At 41.2% G+C, this 18,433-nt stretch overlaps 2 protein-coding genes across 12 annotated transcripts in view; one reads left to right on the forward strand and one right to left on the reverse strand.

Moving 5' to 3' along the window:
- The window catches only part of CLDN10 (claudin 10), an 88,935-nt gene extending 74,559 nt beyond the window's left edge, over positions 1–14,376 (forward strand). For all 3 annotated transcript variants that reach the window (XM_010959686.3, XM_074378430.1, XM_010959687.3), the window contains 3 exons: positions 46–127; positions 13,192–13,299; positions 13,872–14,376. In XM_010959686.3, coding sequence (XP_010957988.1) covers positions 46–127; positions 13,192–13,299; positions 13,872–13,995 — 314 coding nt within the window. In that variant the 3' untranslated portion in view covers positions 13,996–14,376. The remainder of the gene's footprint in view (positions 1–45; positions 128–13,191; positions 13,300–13,871) is intronic.
- A 1,910-nt stretch (positions 14,377–16,286) lies between these two features.
- Positions 16,287–18,433, reverse strand: part of DZIP1 (DAZ interacting zinc finger protein 1) — a 47,963-nt gene continuing 45,816 nt past the window's right edge. For all 9 annotated transcript variants that reach the window (XM_074378428.1, XM_074378423.1, XM_074378421.1 and 6 more), the window contains one exon: positions 16,287–17,365. In XM_074378428.1, the coding sequence (XP_074234529.1) occupies positions 17,289–17,365 (77 nt within the window). In that variant the 3' untranslated portion in view covers positions 16,287–17,288. The remainder of the gene's footprint in view (positions 17,366–18,433) is intronic.

Raw genomic sequence — 18,433 nt, forward strand, 5'->3', positions numbered from 1 at the left:
TGGAACGCTACTAACCCTAGTATTTTCCCTCTGATGCTTTTTTAGGGCTATGCTCAATGACCGGGTGTTCGCTGTATGCAAACAAAATCACAACAGAATTCTTTGATCCTTTCTTTGTGGAGCAAAAGTAAGTACACTTCTTTGTATGTTTGTGGCTCACAGGAAATGTACATAAAGTCACCTTCCAAATTAAGATACATAAATTTCCTCCATTGGTTATGAAAGTGAGACATACTGATAAGTGGTGTTTGATGACATCATTCAAGAATAAACATTTTATTTGCTCTATTGGCAAACGATGCATTGAATCACTGCTTTAGTCTTACAAAGTGTCTTGTCTCTAAATAGCTCAAGGCATAGGATTTAGAACTTTAAATGTCACCTGCTGTACATCATAAAATTGAAGTCAAGTGGAGGAAAAGTGGAAGAGAGGTATACGATGGGGAGGAAAGAATGATACAGTGAGACAGCAGCAAAATTAGAGTTTGCCTTGATTGTTGACCATCCAAAATGATACTTACCAGGTGCTGGTCTTTGGGCCAGTTTCCATCTCACACATTGAGATTAAAGCTGAGACTGTGATCCTGAAAATTAGAAACATTTCAATGATATTAAAGGAAATATTATTTTCATTTAAAAACATTTTTATTGAAGTATAGTCTGTTTACAATGTTGTGTTTCAGGTGTACAGCAAAGTGATTCAGTTATACATATACATGTATGTATTTTTTCTTTTCAGATTCTTTTCCATTATATGTTATTACAAATATTATTTTCATTTTTAATTAGCCTTTTATGTTTGTCCTGTTAACCATGGCCTTACCAAGTCCCACCAAATAAACCTTTGTTAAGAAATTGTCTGTGATGCAGGATCTTTAAAAAATGCTCTAAGAGTGGCACAGACACCCAGATGTGACCGGTCTCAGCTGTGGGTGAATGCTTTGGCACTTATAGACCAGTTTGTTTGTTGTTGGTTTTTAACCATGGGCTATTGCTTTTTATAGTTTCCCTAGGCTTATTTCTTTGCATTGGAAAAATCCAAGGGATACCAAATTAGGAATAATAATAGATCAGGTATTTTGTCTCCCGTGAGAGTATTCCCACAGACCTCTGTAGGAAGCCGCATGTGTGTGCTCGTGTACTGCGATCAGCAGGGCTGGGATTCTCTTTCAGTCTTCAGATCCAATGTTACAGAATTTAAAAAGAGTAATTACTGAAATGGCTGGTGGGGTGTCCATTTATTTTTTCTGGTGGATTTAGGGGTCTTTAGAAGATGATTTTTCTCGTACTATCTATCTTTAGTATAATTTATGCATTAATAGTAAATTAAATGATGAAATTATGATGAAAATAACAGCTAACACATGTTGAGCCCCTACTACGTACCAAGTAAAGCATTGCAAATATTATTTTACTTTATTTTAGTTTACTCTTACAACAGTCTTATGAAGTAGGTTCTCTTGGGACTCCCTTTTTTAAATTGGGAAAGAATTCAAGTAATGTGTGCGAGGTAACTTGGACTAAACTCATAGGCTGATTGAGCTGTGATTTAAGCCAGGCAGCCAAACTCTTGAACATTTACTCTAAAATACATGATGTATAATATTACACTATTTGGTAATTTTTTGTGACCGTATGCCACGTATATTTTTCATCAAGGAAGTTACTTTTGTACATTAGTGTTTATTTTGAAATTTTATTAAATGGAAAACAAAAATGACTGCTTCAGACCCCAGTATAACGTTTACTCCCCTGCCTGTGTTAGAAAAATATGTTCTGATTTATAAACTTTCTCCTAACTTTTGATAATGAGATTTGCACAGATGTGCATGACACCAAACATGGGGATGAAAACTGTTCTATTGAAGATTAGAAATATTTCAGCGCTATTTAAATGCTACATTTTTATTTATTTCAGGGTTTGGTATCATAAATATACCACAAAGTCCTATTTCTCATGGTTTATTTTATTAAAGATATTGCTAATTTTTCTAGACTGTCTTGTCTGCATCACTGTTTTTATTTTCCTGACCATTATTAATGATGTCTTTGTCAGAATCTTAAAAATCATTTTTTTTCCTCACAAGGCTGGGGCCAATTCCTGTGTGCACGGTAACTTAAACCTGCCCCTTTTGTGATTTCTTTTTGTGCTTGCTATATGCTCAGTCACCTAACTCCAGTTTAGTACCATTGGAATTTCTTATTCTTTTAGATTTTGGTTAAAGTCAGTTCAGTAATTATGGACTCTGAGAGGTTTTCCTTTTTCCTGCATTCTTGGAGCTATGTCGAACTATCCCATTCCCGCTGTGAGCCTCCAGCAGCCCCGTTTGTGTCTATGCCTACTCTCTTTCTGTCTGTATTCTCGTCTGAAAAATCAGGTTAACCATAGAATTGCTGTGTGAGTTAAGAGAGTGTGTATATATACCCTTAGAACTGATTAGAAAAGAACAAAACCCCTGTATTAGCTACTACTAAATAGTGTTAGCTGTTATTAAGATTGCTTTTTAATTTGTGTGTAGCAGTTCAGATGTGGCTTACCTTTATGGGTGTTTGTATTAGCTCTTTTCTGCAGTGACTTAAAAATATAACACCTACAGTTTGCCAATTTACCAAATGTCGTTAAAAACGCAGGGGCTAGGGGTTGTGAAAAACACCACAGCTTACAGATTGGTAATATTTACAAATTACAGGCCCTTCACACCAAAAAAATATAGACTATCAAAAAAAAAAAAAAAAAGAGTTGGGGGGAGGGTATAGCCCAGTGGTAGAGTTTGTGCTTAGCATGCATGAGGTCCTGGGTTCAATCCCCAGTACTGCCATTAAATTTAAAAAAAAAACCTAATTACCCCCACCCTCTCAAAAAGAAAGTAAAGAAAAAAGAAAAGAAAAAAAAAAAAAGCCCCATGTATGGAGAACCTGTTAGCTCCTTGAGCCCACTCACATCTGCATCCTGGCAGGGCCTTGCACAGGAAGGGCCCTCCGTAACTTATGTAAAATCCAGCTGGATCAAGGAATCATCAGCGCCTGTTGAGAATTGTACATACGATCAGATGCTGATTACCCGCTGTGGGAGAAAGGTGGCATGAAGATGACATGGGACACCTACAGGAATTCACAGACTTTACTTAAATAAAACTCACTTCTGTAAAAACCAACCAGTCAGCTAACTTGATGTCATCTGTTTTCCCTTTATCAACACCTAGAGGAGAAGGAGATGAAAATTAGGAAGATTAATAAGCTGCAAGTTGGGTGTCAACACAAAATAAACTGCTTCCATAGGTCTTAAAATATCATCATCATTTTTGAAGTGAGATTTTGATTTTGGCAAATGTGAGGGCAGTGCATTTCCTTAGCTGGCATTTGCTAGAATTTAGTAGTTGGCACCTGTGATGTAGTTTGTACTGCACTCAGAGAGGGATATGTTGGAGAATCACTGCTGAAGGCAGGACCTGCCCTAGAGGAGCTGGGATAAGGGTACCACTCTAGGGAGGTCCTGACTACTTTCTTGATGTCTTTATTGATCTGCATGAGAATTCCTTGAGGTCAGGAAACATCTATTTCATCTCTTACTTGCCTAGCATGGTGCCTGGTAATTGAAATCCTTATCCATAGAACTAGCCCTTCCAGGATTAGCAAAAAAAAAAAAGCCTTCTGTTATCTCAGCAGACTGAGGAAGCCTCGGAGAGGATGGACAGAGAAGGCGGGCTCACTCTCCTCTTCCCATCCTTATTGCGCTTTCATCTTCCTAAAGTGATTCCACCACCAAGCAACACCTCTCCCTCCAGCCCTAGATGTCCTGACTGCGCCAGCCACCGGCATGCATGTGTTTGGCCCTTGGGAAGGGCAGTGAGGAACAGCTGCTTGCCATGTGCCCTAGTTTAAATTTCCGGTGAGCAAATACTTGCTCTAAAATGCACTGGAAAACAGGCCACAAAACCTGGTTTTGTGGCTGTTGCTTTCCTTAATAATTCTCTGCTATGTTAATTGATCTTATTTGTGGATTTCCAGAACATCCCTATGTAAGGCCCACTTTGGTTGCCTAAGTTAGAAATACACAAATAAGCTCATCAACAAAGTTCCCACCACATTCCTACTATGTGCAGGGAACTCAACAGGCGCTTTATTGATGAGGAAATAAAGATCGTGGCAGTAGCACTGCACACAGCATCAGGCTTTGTGTCCGAAACCCCTCCTTTCCCTCAACTTATCTGGGAAGATGTTTCTTCCTGCCTACAATCATTTGACAGAATCACAGTCTTTGAACAGTTTCAGCTGACTGTGGTTGTGTTCTGCTGTTTCCCCATTTTTTTCCCTCTTGTTTTGCTTCCTCGCCTTCATTCAAGTTGTGATGATGTTTTATGGCTCTGGGGTGGGCTCTTGCAAAGCCTTGAAAGCTATTTCTCAACTCTTCCCTTTGGGCTGTTTCAAACCAACTTCCCCGTCTTTATTAGAGCAAAACCCACCAAATTTAAAAAAGAAATCTATCTTCTTGCAAGCTTACGGTCACAAGCACCCTATCACGGTGTTGAAATATAATTACATTATTCCCACCGCGGCTTTGTTGTCCAAACCATTAACTTCCTGAGTGTCTTGCTTTGTTTTTCCTTAAATAAACTGTTCCAGGGAAGAACTGATTAGCATAAAGAGACTTCTTTTCACATCATGCAAAGTTGGAGCACTGAGGCGATTTCCTCACTTGAGGAAACAGGGCATTGTCATCTTAGGTGCCTTCTCTTCTAGTCCATGAAATTTATTGTTGATGTTTTGGCTCATATATTCATGTTGGGTCTTATTCTCCAGCCCTTTTATTTTCAGAGTTTGTAAAACCATGGAGTTATTTATCACTGGCCCTCTTCATTCCTGGCATAGATTTAATTTCTACTTTAGGATTTAATTTAATTTAGTTTAAATTTACTTAGGTGAAAAATCTTTTCACCATTGTGGTTATTTAGTAGTTAGAAATAAACAGCTGTCTTCCTCCTGGTAAATTTTCTCATTCTTGTTATCTATCAAGTAAAATGCACAATAGACAATTCAAGAAGTACGTTTCTAGATGACACACATTTTCCTGGGTGACGGTGAAAGGATTATCGATCTCACTAGGTGACCTTGCCAAGATTTTTAACTTCTGTCTTCTGTCCTTACTATAATTTAATGAATTATAGATGTTTTGTTTACTTAAGCTTACTCCAATCATGAGGTTATTTGGAGAATGAATTAAGTGGTAAACAGCTCAGAGATTCTCGGATAAGGGATTCCACAGAAGTGCTAAGTGTTAAAAACAAAACAGAATTCGACTGTTAAATATTAAGAAGGTGTTATTCCGTGATTTATGTGGTAGCACTGGCCGCTTCAGATCACCAGAAGTGCTCTGATGCTTTTGTTATGCCAGCATGACTTAAAAATGTACTTGGAAACCAAGTGTTTGGCAACTGTGTTTTGTTTTCACTGACCAGTATATGAAGTCACCGTTCCTTCCAGTTTGCTGTGCCTTCTGGTGACGCAGCTTTTACCACCCCCACCCCCGTCCCTCTCCTTTTCACATCCTGGTGAAGCCCTGCAGGACTCGCGTTCTGGGGGGGGAGCACTCCCGGGTGCTCCCTTTGGCCCCCTTGCTTCTGTTGTGGCCCCACTAGGCAGTAGCACTTGCTTATCGGTCCACCGTCCAAGCCAGACCAGGAGCATCTCAAAGCAGAGACTGTCCTACTGGTTTTGCAATCTAACTGTACTCCGTGACATTTACAGCAAGGATGATCGGTCAGTAGTGGTGCATGATTGTCTGTCTGTCTGTCTGCATCTCTCCTGGAGTGGAAAGACTGAGTGTGCTTGTGGGCATTGGGTTAAAGGAATGGGGAGGAGAGGCAGCGTACACACTGTTTAACTCTGAGGACCCTGGATTCAGGCTGCCAGGGAGGAAGCCCCAGTTCTGCCACTTATTCGTTGTATCACCTCGAAGAAACTACTTGTCCTTTCTGTGTCCTGTGTTCCTCACCTGTAAAATGGGAATAATAGGGACTATGAGGTTGTGAGGATTAAATGAGATAGTACTTTTCAGCTGTTTAGAATGGTTCCTAGCATGTAGTCAGCGTTCAGTAGATGTTAGCTGTTGTTTTTAAGGGTGCTGACCCTTAAGCAGAGGTTATTAATGTAGTAGTGTATTACCTTATATGACATATTAAGGGTGGTCACAGAGAAACGTGTATTGAAATGTTGGAGACCTAGTGGAAAGGGTAACTGTCGTTAAGACTCTTGGCTCACAAGTGGAAGGCAGGTTTGTAAGAGACCTGGCACGTGAACCCATTTAAAAGAAACACTCGTGTGATTCCTAATCTTCATTTCTGGTCATCTCCATCGCAGCACTGAGTTAGAGATACATGATAGTCTGAAACTGGCAAATGGAGAGATATTCCTGAGACCCTTCTCATGAGAACGCACCCTGCGCACAGCTTGCCAACACCAGGTTCGATTCTGAAGTGTTTTCAGGTGGTCTGCGGAGGATTCTGAAGATGATGTAGGATATGCTTTTAATTGACCCATTCAGTTCTGCTGCAAGTGCACCTGTATATTTTCCCCTCAACACAAACAGATGTGCACACCCACCTCCACAGACACAGACTTTTGCCAGTCACTCCCTCACGTGTCACAGGAGAGCACTGGTTGTTTTAGGAATTTCCTGTGTCAGAGCACAGCCCTCTCTGCAGTGTCAGTGTATTCAGACATCAAAGTTTGCGTGAAAACATGTTATTGGGTCTACCTTGAGTGTTGTGACTCAGCACATGATTTCTCACTTAAAATCAAGCCCAGTAAACCCCCAGTTATCCACATGAATTGAGATCAATAGCATGGATGTTGGTCAATAACAGATTTGTTTTTGAGTTGAACTGTGGAATTGTGGCGGCATGAGATATTGCTTTTAAATTACAATTTACTTTGGCCAATACTATATTAAGTTGTACCATGGATGGCTTTTAAAATTTCCTTGAACAGCTGTCAAGAATTAGAACTCCTATAAAGGTATCCACTGCACACTTTACACACGAGGGAGGGAGGCAGAGAGGTTAAGAGGCAGTTTTTCGAGTTAGGTCTCTGCTCAGCTCCTGGCTCTTGCTTCTCTGTGAGCTTAGGGAAGACGCAGTTGCTTCGTCTGGATAACAGGAATAGCACCCCCCTGCTTCTGAATTTTGGGAAAATTAAAGGAAACAACATAGATGCAGCACCCCTCACAGCAGCACATGGTAGTGATTAGTAAGTGTTACCTGTTACTAACACAACCCGTCTGGAGTATTCTGAACTACCCTAATGATAAACTCATAACACATGAAAAGATAATGCATGCATGTCTGTTATGAACACTGAAAAGCAATTTAGAATTGACACACACACAAAAAATCAGTCATTCTTTTGCATTTCCTAGATGTGAGAATTCTCCATGAAAGTTCCATATGCAAGTTACATGCTTATTATTTAAATTATCCCATTCTACTCTAGCCACCTTTCAGGAGGCACCTGCCACTAGTTTGTAGTGCCTTGAGAAGCCTTGGGTAGGAAATCTTGTGGCATCTTCCAGGCTGTTGAGAGAACTGTTAACTAATGTGAATTGTATAAGGGAGATGAGACTGCAACAGCCTCGGGGAGGACACGGGCACTGAACACCCTGCTTCTGGTACCTGGGACCCCAAAAGAATGTGGAGCATTTGGGGGAAATGTGTGTTTGTAGCTAGTACCTGTAGAAGGCTTATTTCCGTAAAATTCATTCATGCAGTTATACAGACCTTGGATTATATAAGCCTATGAGTTGAGGAAAGTTTCTTTGAGACGGTAATCTTTAAAAGAATGGCATACCAATAGCATTCACTTTTAAACTTAACACTGATTATATATGGGTACACTTACTAAACTTTAAATTTAAAAAAAACCCATTTAGTTGTTTTAAGGTAACTGAAATGTTTTGGCTGCTACCACCCTTGATTCGAATGAGAAGTAGGCAAATATGTCTGAAAAAAAGATGATCCTAGATGTCAAAAGACCTGGCTTCTCGCCCTGGGACCTTCAGCAAGGTCACTCACTGTTCTCTGGGGACCTTAAAAGGATGAGGTTATTTTCATTCGTTAAACGGTTTTTGTCTTGTTTTGGGAGAAGCTGCACTTTCTTTTTTTCCAAGCCCAGCAATGACAACACTCACCTCTTTTTGTGCTGGGTGAAAAGACAGCCTGAGGGAATTCGGAAAAAATTCCATACTGTAGAGCCAGTGAGAAGGTAATGAGCCAGGGAGAGAGAAAACCCGTATCTTTCTGAAATGACAACTGAAAACACGGTGTCCATTAAAAAAAATTTTTTTAAATAAGTGAAGGAATAAATAAACCTAATTACCTCTCCCCGCCGAAAATACACGCACACACACACACAAACTGCACAAAAAAAACAAAGAAAAAAACCCCATGATGCACTGATTGTGTTTTTTCATATTGATACCATATTTTACTTAGCTAAAGTTTACATAAAAGGAAGAAAGAGTGGCGGTTAAAAGCTCAGGGTTTGGAGTCACAGATTCGGGTTTTAAGTCTCGGTTCTGTTAGCTGAGATATGGGGCAATCATTTTAATCTCCCTCAGCTTCAGTTTTCTCATTTGTAAAATGACGGTAGTAAGACCTATCTCTCAGGTTTGTAATGAAGATCAAATATGATAAAATATGCAAAAAAAACCCCCCAAAAAACCACAAGACCCAGCACACAAAACAAAATCCTGGCAGTACTCATAGCTGTTGTTATGGTGGACTTTTACTTAAACCATGTCTATATGGATTTGGGAGAACAGGTCATGTTTACTTTGCAAAAACATGCTCTTCTGCTTCTATTGTTATGTTTCATCACACTCGAATTATTTGCTTAATATCTGACCATCCCTGCTAGACTGTGAGATCCTTGAGAACAGAGCTGTGCCCTCATCTGCCCCAAAACACGAGTAGCACAATGCCTGGCCTGTCATTTCTGTGGTGGTGACCAGGGAACTACACCTGTTCCCCGTGGAGGGCACATCAAGTCATCCACAGGGGTTTGGGTGCAAGAAAGACAAAAATAGGAGGTGAAAATGAGGGGTGTTCCTCAGTCCATTCCCTCAGCATTACTGTGCAGGTCACAAGGCTGAGGTACAAGGTGAAGAGTGAAGTGCATCACAGTTAAGGCCGCCAAGTGTGGTTCTGCCCCGGCTTTCTCAACAGGAAAGAAAGCCGTGAGCAGTGGCCAGGAGCCCCAGGTACAGCAGGTGGATGAGAGTAACTTCATCCAGTGTTTCAGAGTCCATTTTAATGCCTTAGACCTTTATGGGTTTTTTTTGGGGGGGGGCAGAAATCTTAAGTGATTAATCTGTGTTCTACTCTCTCTGTATAGAAGTGAACATTTTCCCTATTGACTTGTTTACTGTATTCACATAAATTACATGAATTAAGGTCATGAGGCAGCTTTTGTTGAGTCCTAGCCCTTAAGCAGAATGTCTGAGAGATGTTGCAGAAACAGTGTTCCGATCTGTAAAATGAAGTTCTGTCCTCAGCCTGACGGTCGTGGATCTGTCTTGTGCCAAGCAGATTTATAGCCTTTCAGAACAGTGAAGAAGCTTTGGCGATTGTAACAGCATAATAAAAAGGCCTCGCTCTGAGTGGGAAAGGCTCTGGTCTAGGGCCAGGAGGATATTGTTAACCAAAGAAAGACCTGTAATGGATCATTTGAAATCTGGATAATAATCTGAGATATTGAAGTCAGCTGCTTAGCATTACCAAAAATGAAGAAAGGCAGAGACAGTTTCCCGATGAGTGTCAAAGGAGGCGTAGTCCAGAGCAAACTGGAGTGGATATTCCACGGTTCACTCTCAGTCCTGTCTTTCAATAAGACAAGTCCTTCCTGCCAGATCACGCACGCTGACGGGTGTGAATTCAAGTCACTGCTATACGTGTCTTTCAACAGAATGAAGAAGAAAAAGTCTGTAAAAGAAAGAACCAAGCCACAGAAGCCCTCAATCCAAATAGTTAACAATTACCGGTGTAGACGTGGAGTTGCTCAAAGACTTCAACTCTAAACTGGTGCTGTTCCTTAGACGTTTGTCTCTGACAGAATTCACAAGGAATTCAAAGGGAAATGATATTCTCCTTGGAATAGAGTCTATATTTAGTCACCTCAAGAAAATCTAAAAATATATTTAAAAACAGGAGTAAGTGAACCAGTTTTTAATATAAGCCAAACTCATGATTCCTAAATTCCTTCAGAATGTTTCAGGTTGCTTAAATGAATATAAAGACATAGTTCCCAACATTTGTGCTGTCTGGGTAATTTATCCTCTGATTTGTACACATTCATATGCTCTTTTTAAATGAATTCATAGTGCCAAGCTATGGTTTATGATTTCTACCACCTTCACTTCTAATTGACTCCAATTAATAATTAGAGACATTTTTAACTGTGGTACCCAGCACTAGCATCCTATTTTAGAAAGCTAACTGTTTTAAGAAAAATCTCAAACTGTTTCTTCTAGGGGTGTGGGAACTAAGAGTCAGATACTAATGCGTAGTTTCAGGAGAGAAGACAGCCTAGACTCTAGGGGAAAAAATAAAGAGAAGTAGGAAGTATCATTAAATTGTGATCCTATAGTAATGTCCTCCGAGTAGAAACTTTCAGCATGCTCATCTTTTAGTGAAAGGATGGCAGCAGACGGGTTCAATGCTCACTTACTAGGGGACTAGCAGATGTTTTTAAGAGGTCCAGTGACAGGCACCTACAGCTTGGCAGGCCCTCTGCTCATTTTATTTGTATAATCTCATTCAAATATACAAGAAGGGCTGATTGTGGAAATCCAGGATATCCTTTTCAGATGTGTAACACGATATGTGATGAAGAAATCTATAAAACAACCAGTTTAACACTCTGGATCCACCCAGCTCTTTTCTTTTCATCGGTGCACTTCTCTCTTCGGTGCTTTTTGGAGCTGTCTTTTTTGGTGCAGACTGAAGGGGTTTTCCCTCCACTTACACCAACCAACTTCTGCATCTGCCGGTGCCTCTGATGGGAGCAGCTGGAGGAGTTTCTCAGTCCCCAGAGCCTGATCGGTGCTGCAGTGCAGGATGAGGAGCTCACAGCTGTTCCGTGCTTCAGCTAGCACCTTGTTTTCCCGGGAGAGGCAACACAGGCATGAGAAAAGGAGGGATCCCAGGGCAGCGTGTATCGTGTCTGTCTCCCCTTCCCAACTGCAGATGGAGGCTGTGAAATTATCTTGACAGCCAGATCTGGAAATGGGCAGGTGGACCACAAGGCCCTCATCTTGTGTAAATGTTGCTTCCTCTTCCCACTCGCTAGGGCCACGCTGTCTTACCACCACTGCTGCGACTCACACCACACTGGGAAGCCTGCCCCTGCCTGGAGGGGAGTTCACACATAGCGACATGGCACGTAGCATGAGGTGAAGGACGGGCCCAGGCCGCTCACGCCGGCTGCTGTGCATGTGGCTGTGATGCCCAAGCCTGGCCTGCTCCTGCACCCTGTTCCATGGGGACAGGCTGCGCTGGCCCCATCCTTTCCCTTCTTACTCTCACCTCTTCCTTTCCTTCCTCAGCCCCTCTCTGGAGTCTGTGTCATCCAAACAGATCCATCCCTCTCTGACTTCAGCGGCGTTAGGTGGGGAATGGTGTCCATCAGTTTCTGCCTTGTGATGGAGGTCTGTGGGCTAAAAAAGACTGAGAATCAATTCTTTATTTAAAAAAAAAAAATCCTGTCCTTCAGGAAAAGGATAGGCAGACGTGAGAACACACAGCTCCTGAGATTTTAGTAGAATTTTCTCATTCCTTGTTTGTTTCTCTGAAACATTATATATACATACATACATATATACATAAACACACACACACTTAAAAGGATTTCCTCCAGCCCTCTGCTGTAAGTGATTTCCTTTGTTATTCTCAGTAGTGTGATTTGTACCTTTCTAGCATGACCTCTCCAGGGCTGGGCGGTCTCTCTTGGATCTGTTCTGATCACCCGTAGAGTCCTGTGGCCTGGCGTCTGGAAGGTGCTTCATATCACTAAGCGATAGTTGTTTTTTTATTCACCTCCCACTAGATTGTAGTAAGAAGCAAAAAGAGGCTGTATCTGTCACTGATCTTTCATGGACACTTTAGAAGAGGAAAAAAAATTTTTTTTTCTCTACTCTCCTAGGTTCTCTGTTGGGGTCCTATACATTAGACTGAAAAAAGACATTAATAAGAGAAAAACAGTTTATTAGCATGTGCATCACACATACACGAGGGAGTGCCCAGTGATGTGTAACTCACAGGACTGGCTAGAATTTGAACTTGAACTCATCTTAACCCCCCCCAAAAGAACAACGTTAGAGAAGTGACAAGACAAAGAAAAAGGACTTTGAGCTTCCAGGGGCAAAAACTATGGGAAGGCAGATAATGAGGGAATCAACGGAAGATAAGAGTCAGTGAAGTTTGTTACATGGATTTCTCTGGTGTCATTTGTGGTCTGATCATGATGGACAGTGTCTCCGGGAATAAACTTCTGTCCTTCCTGGTAGAGAGTGAAAGCGGGGACAGCTTTGCAAATTCATGTCCTGCTTTTAGGCAAATGAAGTGGGGAGGACAGAGAGCTTTTCTTGTATCTGCTTCTTCTCAGTTGCCTTCAGCTCAAAATAATCCTTATGCCTAAGTGGTGTGGTTGGGGGTGACATGTTGTGCCGCCTTTCAGCACCTTGCACGTGATTGCATGCAGCGGGTGCTTGATAAAAACGTTTACTGAATTGAACTGCAATGAAAGCAGAGGCAGCTGTCCTTTTTCTAACTGGAGTCTGTCTAAATAATTTGCTCCGTGCAACAGAATAAATAGATAGCTTTGTGAGCTTCGGCAGAGCCCAGAGGAAAGTTGCTGGCTGAGCCAGGAGTTCCCAGCTTCTGCTGACTGCTTCTGCTTTGCTTGCTGGGATCCCTTCATCTTCCTTTCGGAATGTGGGGAAGATATAGTCAAGTGATAGCTATAAAAACTCTTTGAGAAAATGTTTAAAGCATTATACAGATAGAGATGTTCAGACGACCTGTACAAGCGCCAACAGCAAAAATGTGTTATGCGCATTCAGTAAGTGTTGGCTAGTAGTGTTAAATGCTGTTTTCTCCCCAAATAAGTAAGCCCTAATACTTGTGCAATACTTCCTCACAGGTATGAATTAGGAGCTGCTCTGTTTATTGGATGGGCAGGAGCCTCACTCTGCATAATTGGTGGTGTCATATTTTGCTTTTCAATATCTGACAACAGCAAAACACCCAGGTATGGAAAAGAGACAAAAATGACCTGTTAAAAAGTCTAATAGTATTCTAAATTGTTACCTGTAGGACAAATTATAGATAGTTCACATGATTCTTAGTAACTTCAGAAACCTAGAATTGGGAAAGGTTAGGGATATATAGTAAATATAATAGTTAAGTATAGCACATTTTATATTGAATATTATATTATTGTATTATATTGTATTATATTATATTAGGTCTAACTCTGGGGGCATATTCTTCACTTTGGTCTCGTAATTTTCACAAAGGCAGAAATTACTGATAAAGGTCACTATGGTCTCCTAGGTTCCAGGAAGATGAGTTTTAAAATAATAGCTTTGAAGAAGAGTAACCGGACAGATAAGCCATTTCTTCTGCAGATTCTCTTGATCACACCAGCTGTTCGGAAATGACATTGATGCAGTTCTTGAAGCGAGAGAGAAGAGGGAAGAAAGTGAACAGGAATCAGGGAAAGACAAACTTAGCGATGACAGAAATAGGGGGAAAGTGGTTTCTTCCCGTTTTTGTTTGCCCTCCATATAAGAGACCCTATGAAACTGTTTTGCCTTTCAGAATGGGATACACGTACAATGGGGCCACGTCTGTCATGTCTTCTCGGACAAAGTATCCTGGCAGAGAAGGAGACTTTAAAACCACAAACCCTTCAAAACAGTTTGATAAAAATGCTTACGTCTGAAAAGAGCACAGCCACAAGCTGTGTCTTGAGCTCGTGACAAACGTGAACTGTTCACAAAATGATCCCGAGGTTCTCCTATAATTAACACTCAAACTACTTTTCAAATATGAATTTGAAGAATTTGTTGATTATTTGGATGTAAATGTCCTGACCTAGTTACATACTAATCGTTTTCTGTTGTGGCTTTCTTTAAAAAAATAAACAGGCTATTTACAGAATTTGTATATATTTCATACATCCAAAAAACCTGTAATGTATTTAGCACCAAAGATTCCAAAAGTATTCATAATGTCATCTTCTTAATCATTCAGACCTTGCAGTCTTTGCCCCTGTTTTTTATGTTTCTTTTCCTTCATATATTAAACAGAAGGTATAGACGGAGTGGTGTCTTGTAAACAGTATGGGGGAGATCTAACATTCTTCTTCGAGATGTTTGGGTTGAACGGACACGTTCCTGGCTGTATAGAGCTGACTTCTAGTTTCTCACACCTGTCTGTCACCACCATCCTCCTCAACAACTACTCAAGGAAGGGCTAACGGGGCCAAGACGCTGTTGCCCATTGCCTGGCTCGTCCGCCTTAAATACCTGCTCAGCTTTCTCTGATACAGAAAGTAGGTTCTGGGGTGGGGAATCAGCAAAAGCCAAGCGAGAGATGCTGATTGTGGCTGCCTTCAGAGCCAGCAGAGGCAGGCCTGGAGCCGTGTGGTGCCTGCCTCACTTATTACAGCTGCGTCCAGCGTGTTGCTCAGGTCCTGTGTGTGGAACTAAGTGGTAATGGAGAGTTTACGCATTTTTCAAGACACGTAAGATGCTGCATTGACCTCTGAACAGACAGTGTTTTATTTCTAGAGCTGGCTGTCTTACCGCATGTCCATAAGGGCAGTGGTTACCTACATGTGCGGGTGCCTGGCGCTGTTCCAGACACTACATGCGCCCTGACTCACTCCACCCTCACAACGCCTGTGAGGAGAGCACTGTTAGGGTCCTGAATCGGCAGAGGAGCACATGAAAGCAGAGTTTAAGTAACTTGCCACAGCGAGTGACAAAACCAGGACTTTGAACTGAGGCAGTCTAGGGTGAAATATACAGTTTCAAGCCTTGGGTAAGAACTGGCATCTGTGTCATCTGTGAGTCAGACACTTTCCAATACTAACCGTGGCATGGGTGACCGTAACATTCTCCTGAAGCGTGAAAGGCTTAAAGAGGAAAATCACATTGTTTAGAGGTGCTCAATGGAAAGAAAAGGAAACGAACAGGTTTGTTACATATGTATATGTATTTTATATATATATACACTAGACTATAATACTTGAATACCGTTCCCAGGGATACAAATGAATTGGAAGCCATGGAGGGAGGTTAGGTGTTACAGGCCAGTGTAGGGGCAGGCCTTTGTGAGTGTGTGTTTAAGACCATTTTTTATACTTCAGAGCTGTACTGGTGAAGGTGATGTTTCGACTGTACTGAACTATTCCAGGTCCTGCAGAATTTAGGGAGAGGAAGGGTGAAAGCACAGAAAAGCTCTTTCAGGAGCCAGAAACACATTAGCTATGCATCAGTAACAGGGAGTTGAAGGTGATGGCCCAGAGGAAAATGGACAAACGAATTCTGGTCCAATCTAAAAATGGACTAGACGTGGCCTTTATGACACAGATGCACTGACTTCATTTAAATGCTGGATTTACTTAGCGGAAGTTCATCACTTTTTCCCAACCCTTTCTGTTCAGGAATGAAGACGTGGCAGACCCAGAACTTGGATCTGAGACCCAGTTTAAAGCCTGCTCATGCTACTTTCTAGTTGTATGGCCTTTGGCAAGTTATTGTGTAACCCTCAGTTTATCACATCTTTAAGATGAAGATTATAATTACTACACTTCAAATTTGTTCTAATTAAATGAACTAATAATGCATGTTAAAAAAATAAGCTCAGGAAACTCAGCAGATCTCTTTGGAATAAGTGACGGAGTGAACACAGGCGCCTATGTGCCCTCTTAGGTGTTTTGTAGGTTGCTTATCTCTGTCCTACTACAGTGAAAATTTGATTCAGCACATTTGTTAGAGCTTTTAGAAACTTATACAGAAAGCGAGCACATTTACATAAGCTGGTCTTTGTTGGAAGTTTTTAAAAGAGTGACAGTGGCCCACAAGTGAAAAGCTGGGGCAGAAACATAAAAAATTGTTCTAACTTTAAGTCAGCAAACATGGCATAGCTACCGAGACAAGCTACAAGCCCCTAATGAGATAAGTCTAACTCAGAAATCAGCTCGAATAACTCAGCCACAGTCACAAGGATGTAATGGAGGGCTTTACTTGAAAGGTTGACAAAATGAAGAGAGATCCAAAACCCAACAAACCATTTAGTTAAAATGTTACTTTTTTTGGAAACAGAGTACACATAGTACCACAAAGTATAAAAAATGCAAAAAACAGTTTATATGAACTTTCTGACTGTTGAAAATGTCACTGTTAAGAATAGAACTAAATTAGTTTTGAGGTATTTTATAATATGGTTGGGCATTTTAAAAAGTGAAAAAAACTACAGACACATACAAATTTAGTATTGACTTGATCTGTTCTACTCAAATTCCAATAAATTAATTGACATTTAAAATTGCTACATTTTATTCATAAAATATCCAAGGTCAAGGTTATGCTGCAGAAATAGTACAGATCTGAAGTAATTGTTTAATAGTAACAAACAACATGCTTGCAATGGCTCAAAGTGGCACAGGGTAAAGGTGCTTCTGGAAAGTGTAGTTAACATGGGCCTAGCTACATTTTTGTAACTCTAAACTTACTTCTATGTGAAAAATAAGCAGTCTACACTTGGAATTTCACTGATTCTACTAATTCAATTCTACGGATACTAACAGAATTTTATAATAAAACACTTCCAATGTGATAATGTACATGGGAAAGATATTTTAAAAAGTTTTAATTCAAACCAAAACCTGCTGTAAGTTTTTTTTTTTTAAATTCACTTAAATATTAGTTGAAAAAAATACACTTAAATACTAGAGTACCATTCTAAAGAAAAAACTTTTATGACTTCAATGACACGTCATTTTTAAAAGCAGCAGCAGTCTTAAACACCTTTATATGCTTCAAAATACTGTTGACAGTTTGTTTTTCAATACTGCATTAGGTGCCATTAAAGAGACTCTTGTTCCTTCAGAACCAGCTTCCTTGTTATTGTGGGAAATACTGTCAGGCAGGAGCATTGGAGTCCTGTAGGCTGAGGACTGAAATACTGCTGGCGTCTGCTAGGACCTCCTGACGTGTGGGATGACAGTTACACGTCTGAAGAGTCACTCCAATCAGTCACGGTGACTAAGCTGCTTTTCAGTGTGCTTGATTCATCCTGAAGTCCTGTGGAGAAAGAGAGGAGGGAGGGAGGGGAGGCCCCAGTGATTAAACAAGCACCTTGTCCAGCCCATAAAAATCCATAACTTCACACTGCAATTTGTCACTGAGTGTCTGAGTCTGCTCGCCACCCCACCTCCAGCTCCCACAGGAGACAGTGCCGGAGGCAGGAAACAACCTGGCCACAGGATGGCCACGTCTCTAGGGCAGCCTCGCAGGGCCCTTGTAAGGAAGCTTCCTCCCGGCCTCTCTTTCCCGGCATTCAGTACAGGGCCTGGAGGCTGACAGCGGTAAAGAGAGGAGGACGAAATTAACAATCCAAGGAGGGACTAGGTGGTAAAGACAGATTTTCTAGGATAGATGAGGTTAAATATGAAGTTAGTTCAAAAGTGCCTTGAGCCACCACTGAAATAGTACAGTGCAGAGAATTCCACTTGAGTGTGTCTCTAGAAGTACTTCCTTTGAGGGGCCTGGGGTCACGGAATTGCAGGAGGAAGGAAATGTACTCAAGGTGTCCTCTTGGTCCTGTGCCCTTACAGAGTCGCTGTAACATAAAAATGTCTTTTGGTTTTTCAACGATTAGGATTGATCTTCAGACGCTGCACAGAAAACTTACAATGGTGACAGAAGGTCAGTGTTATGAATGACATGTTGGTGGAGAGAAGAGGCCAAGTAAAGGGTAGAGGCAGCAACGGCTTATCTTACAAAGGGGGGAGTGCAGCAGGAGATCCTGCTGCAAACCGAAAGAGCAAATGTAGAGATGTGCATGCATTCATTTAAAATTACAGAAAGGGGAACAAAAGTACTGAAGAAGGGGCATGAGTGGTGCAGGGAATGGGGAAAAGAGCCAAATCCTCATCTGTCTTAGCAGGACATTGACAGGTCACGTCTAAAGCTGATGAGTCTAGAAATAGGGGTCTGAGCCCAGTTACTCAGAGGCACGGCTCATGAGATGCACTGATGCAGAACTGCTGAGAGGAGGCACTGCGGGGGTTGGGCGTGGCATGGAGAAGAGTCACTTTGAGTAAAAGAACACAAATGACATTTCCTGGTTTTTAAAATTAAATGGATTGA

Source organism: Camelus bactrianus, chromosome 14 (assembly GCF_048773025.1).
Source record: "Camelus bactrianus isolate YW-2024 breed Bactrian camel chromosome 14, ASM4877302v1, whole genome shotgun sequence".
Classification (NCBI taxonomy): Eukaryota; Metazoa; Chordata; class Mammalia; order Artiodactyla; family Camelidae; genus Camelus; species Camelus bactrianus.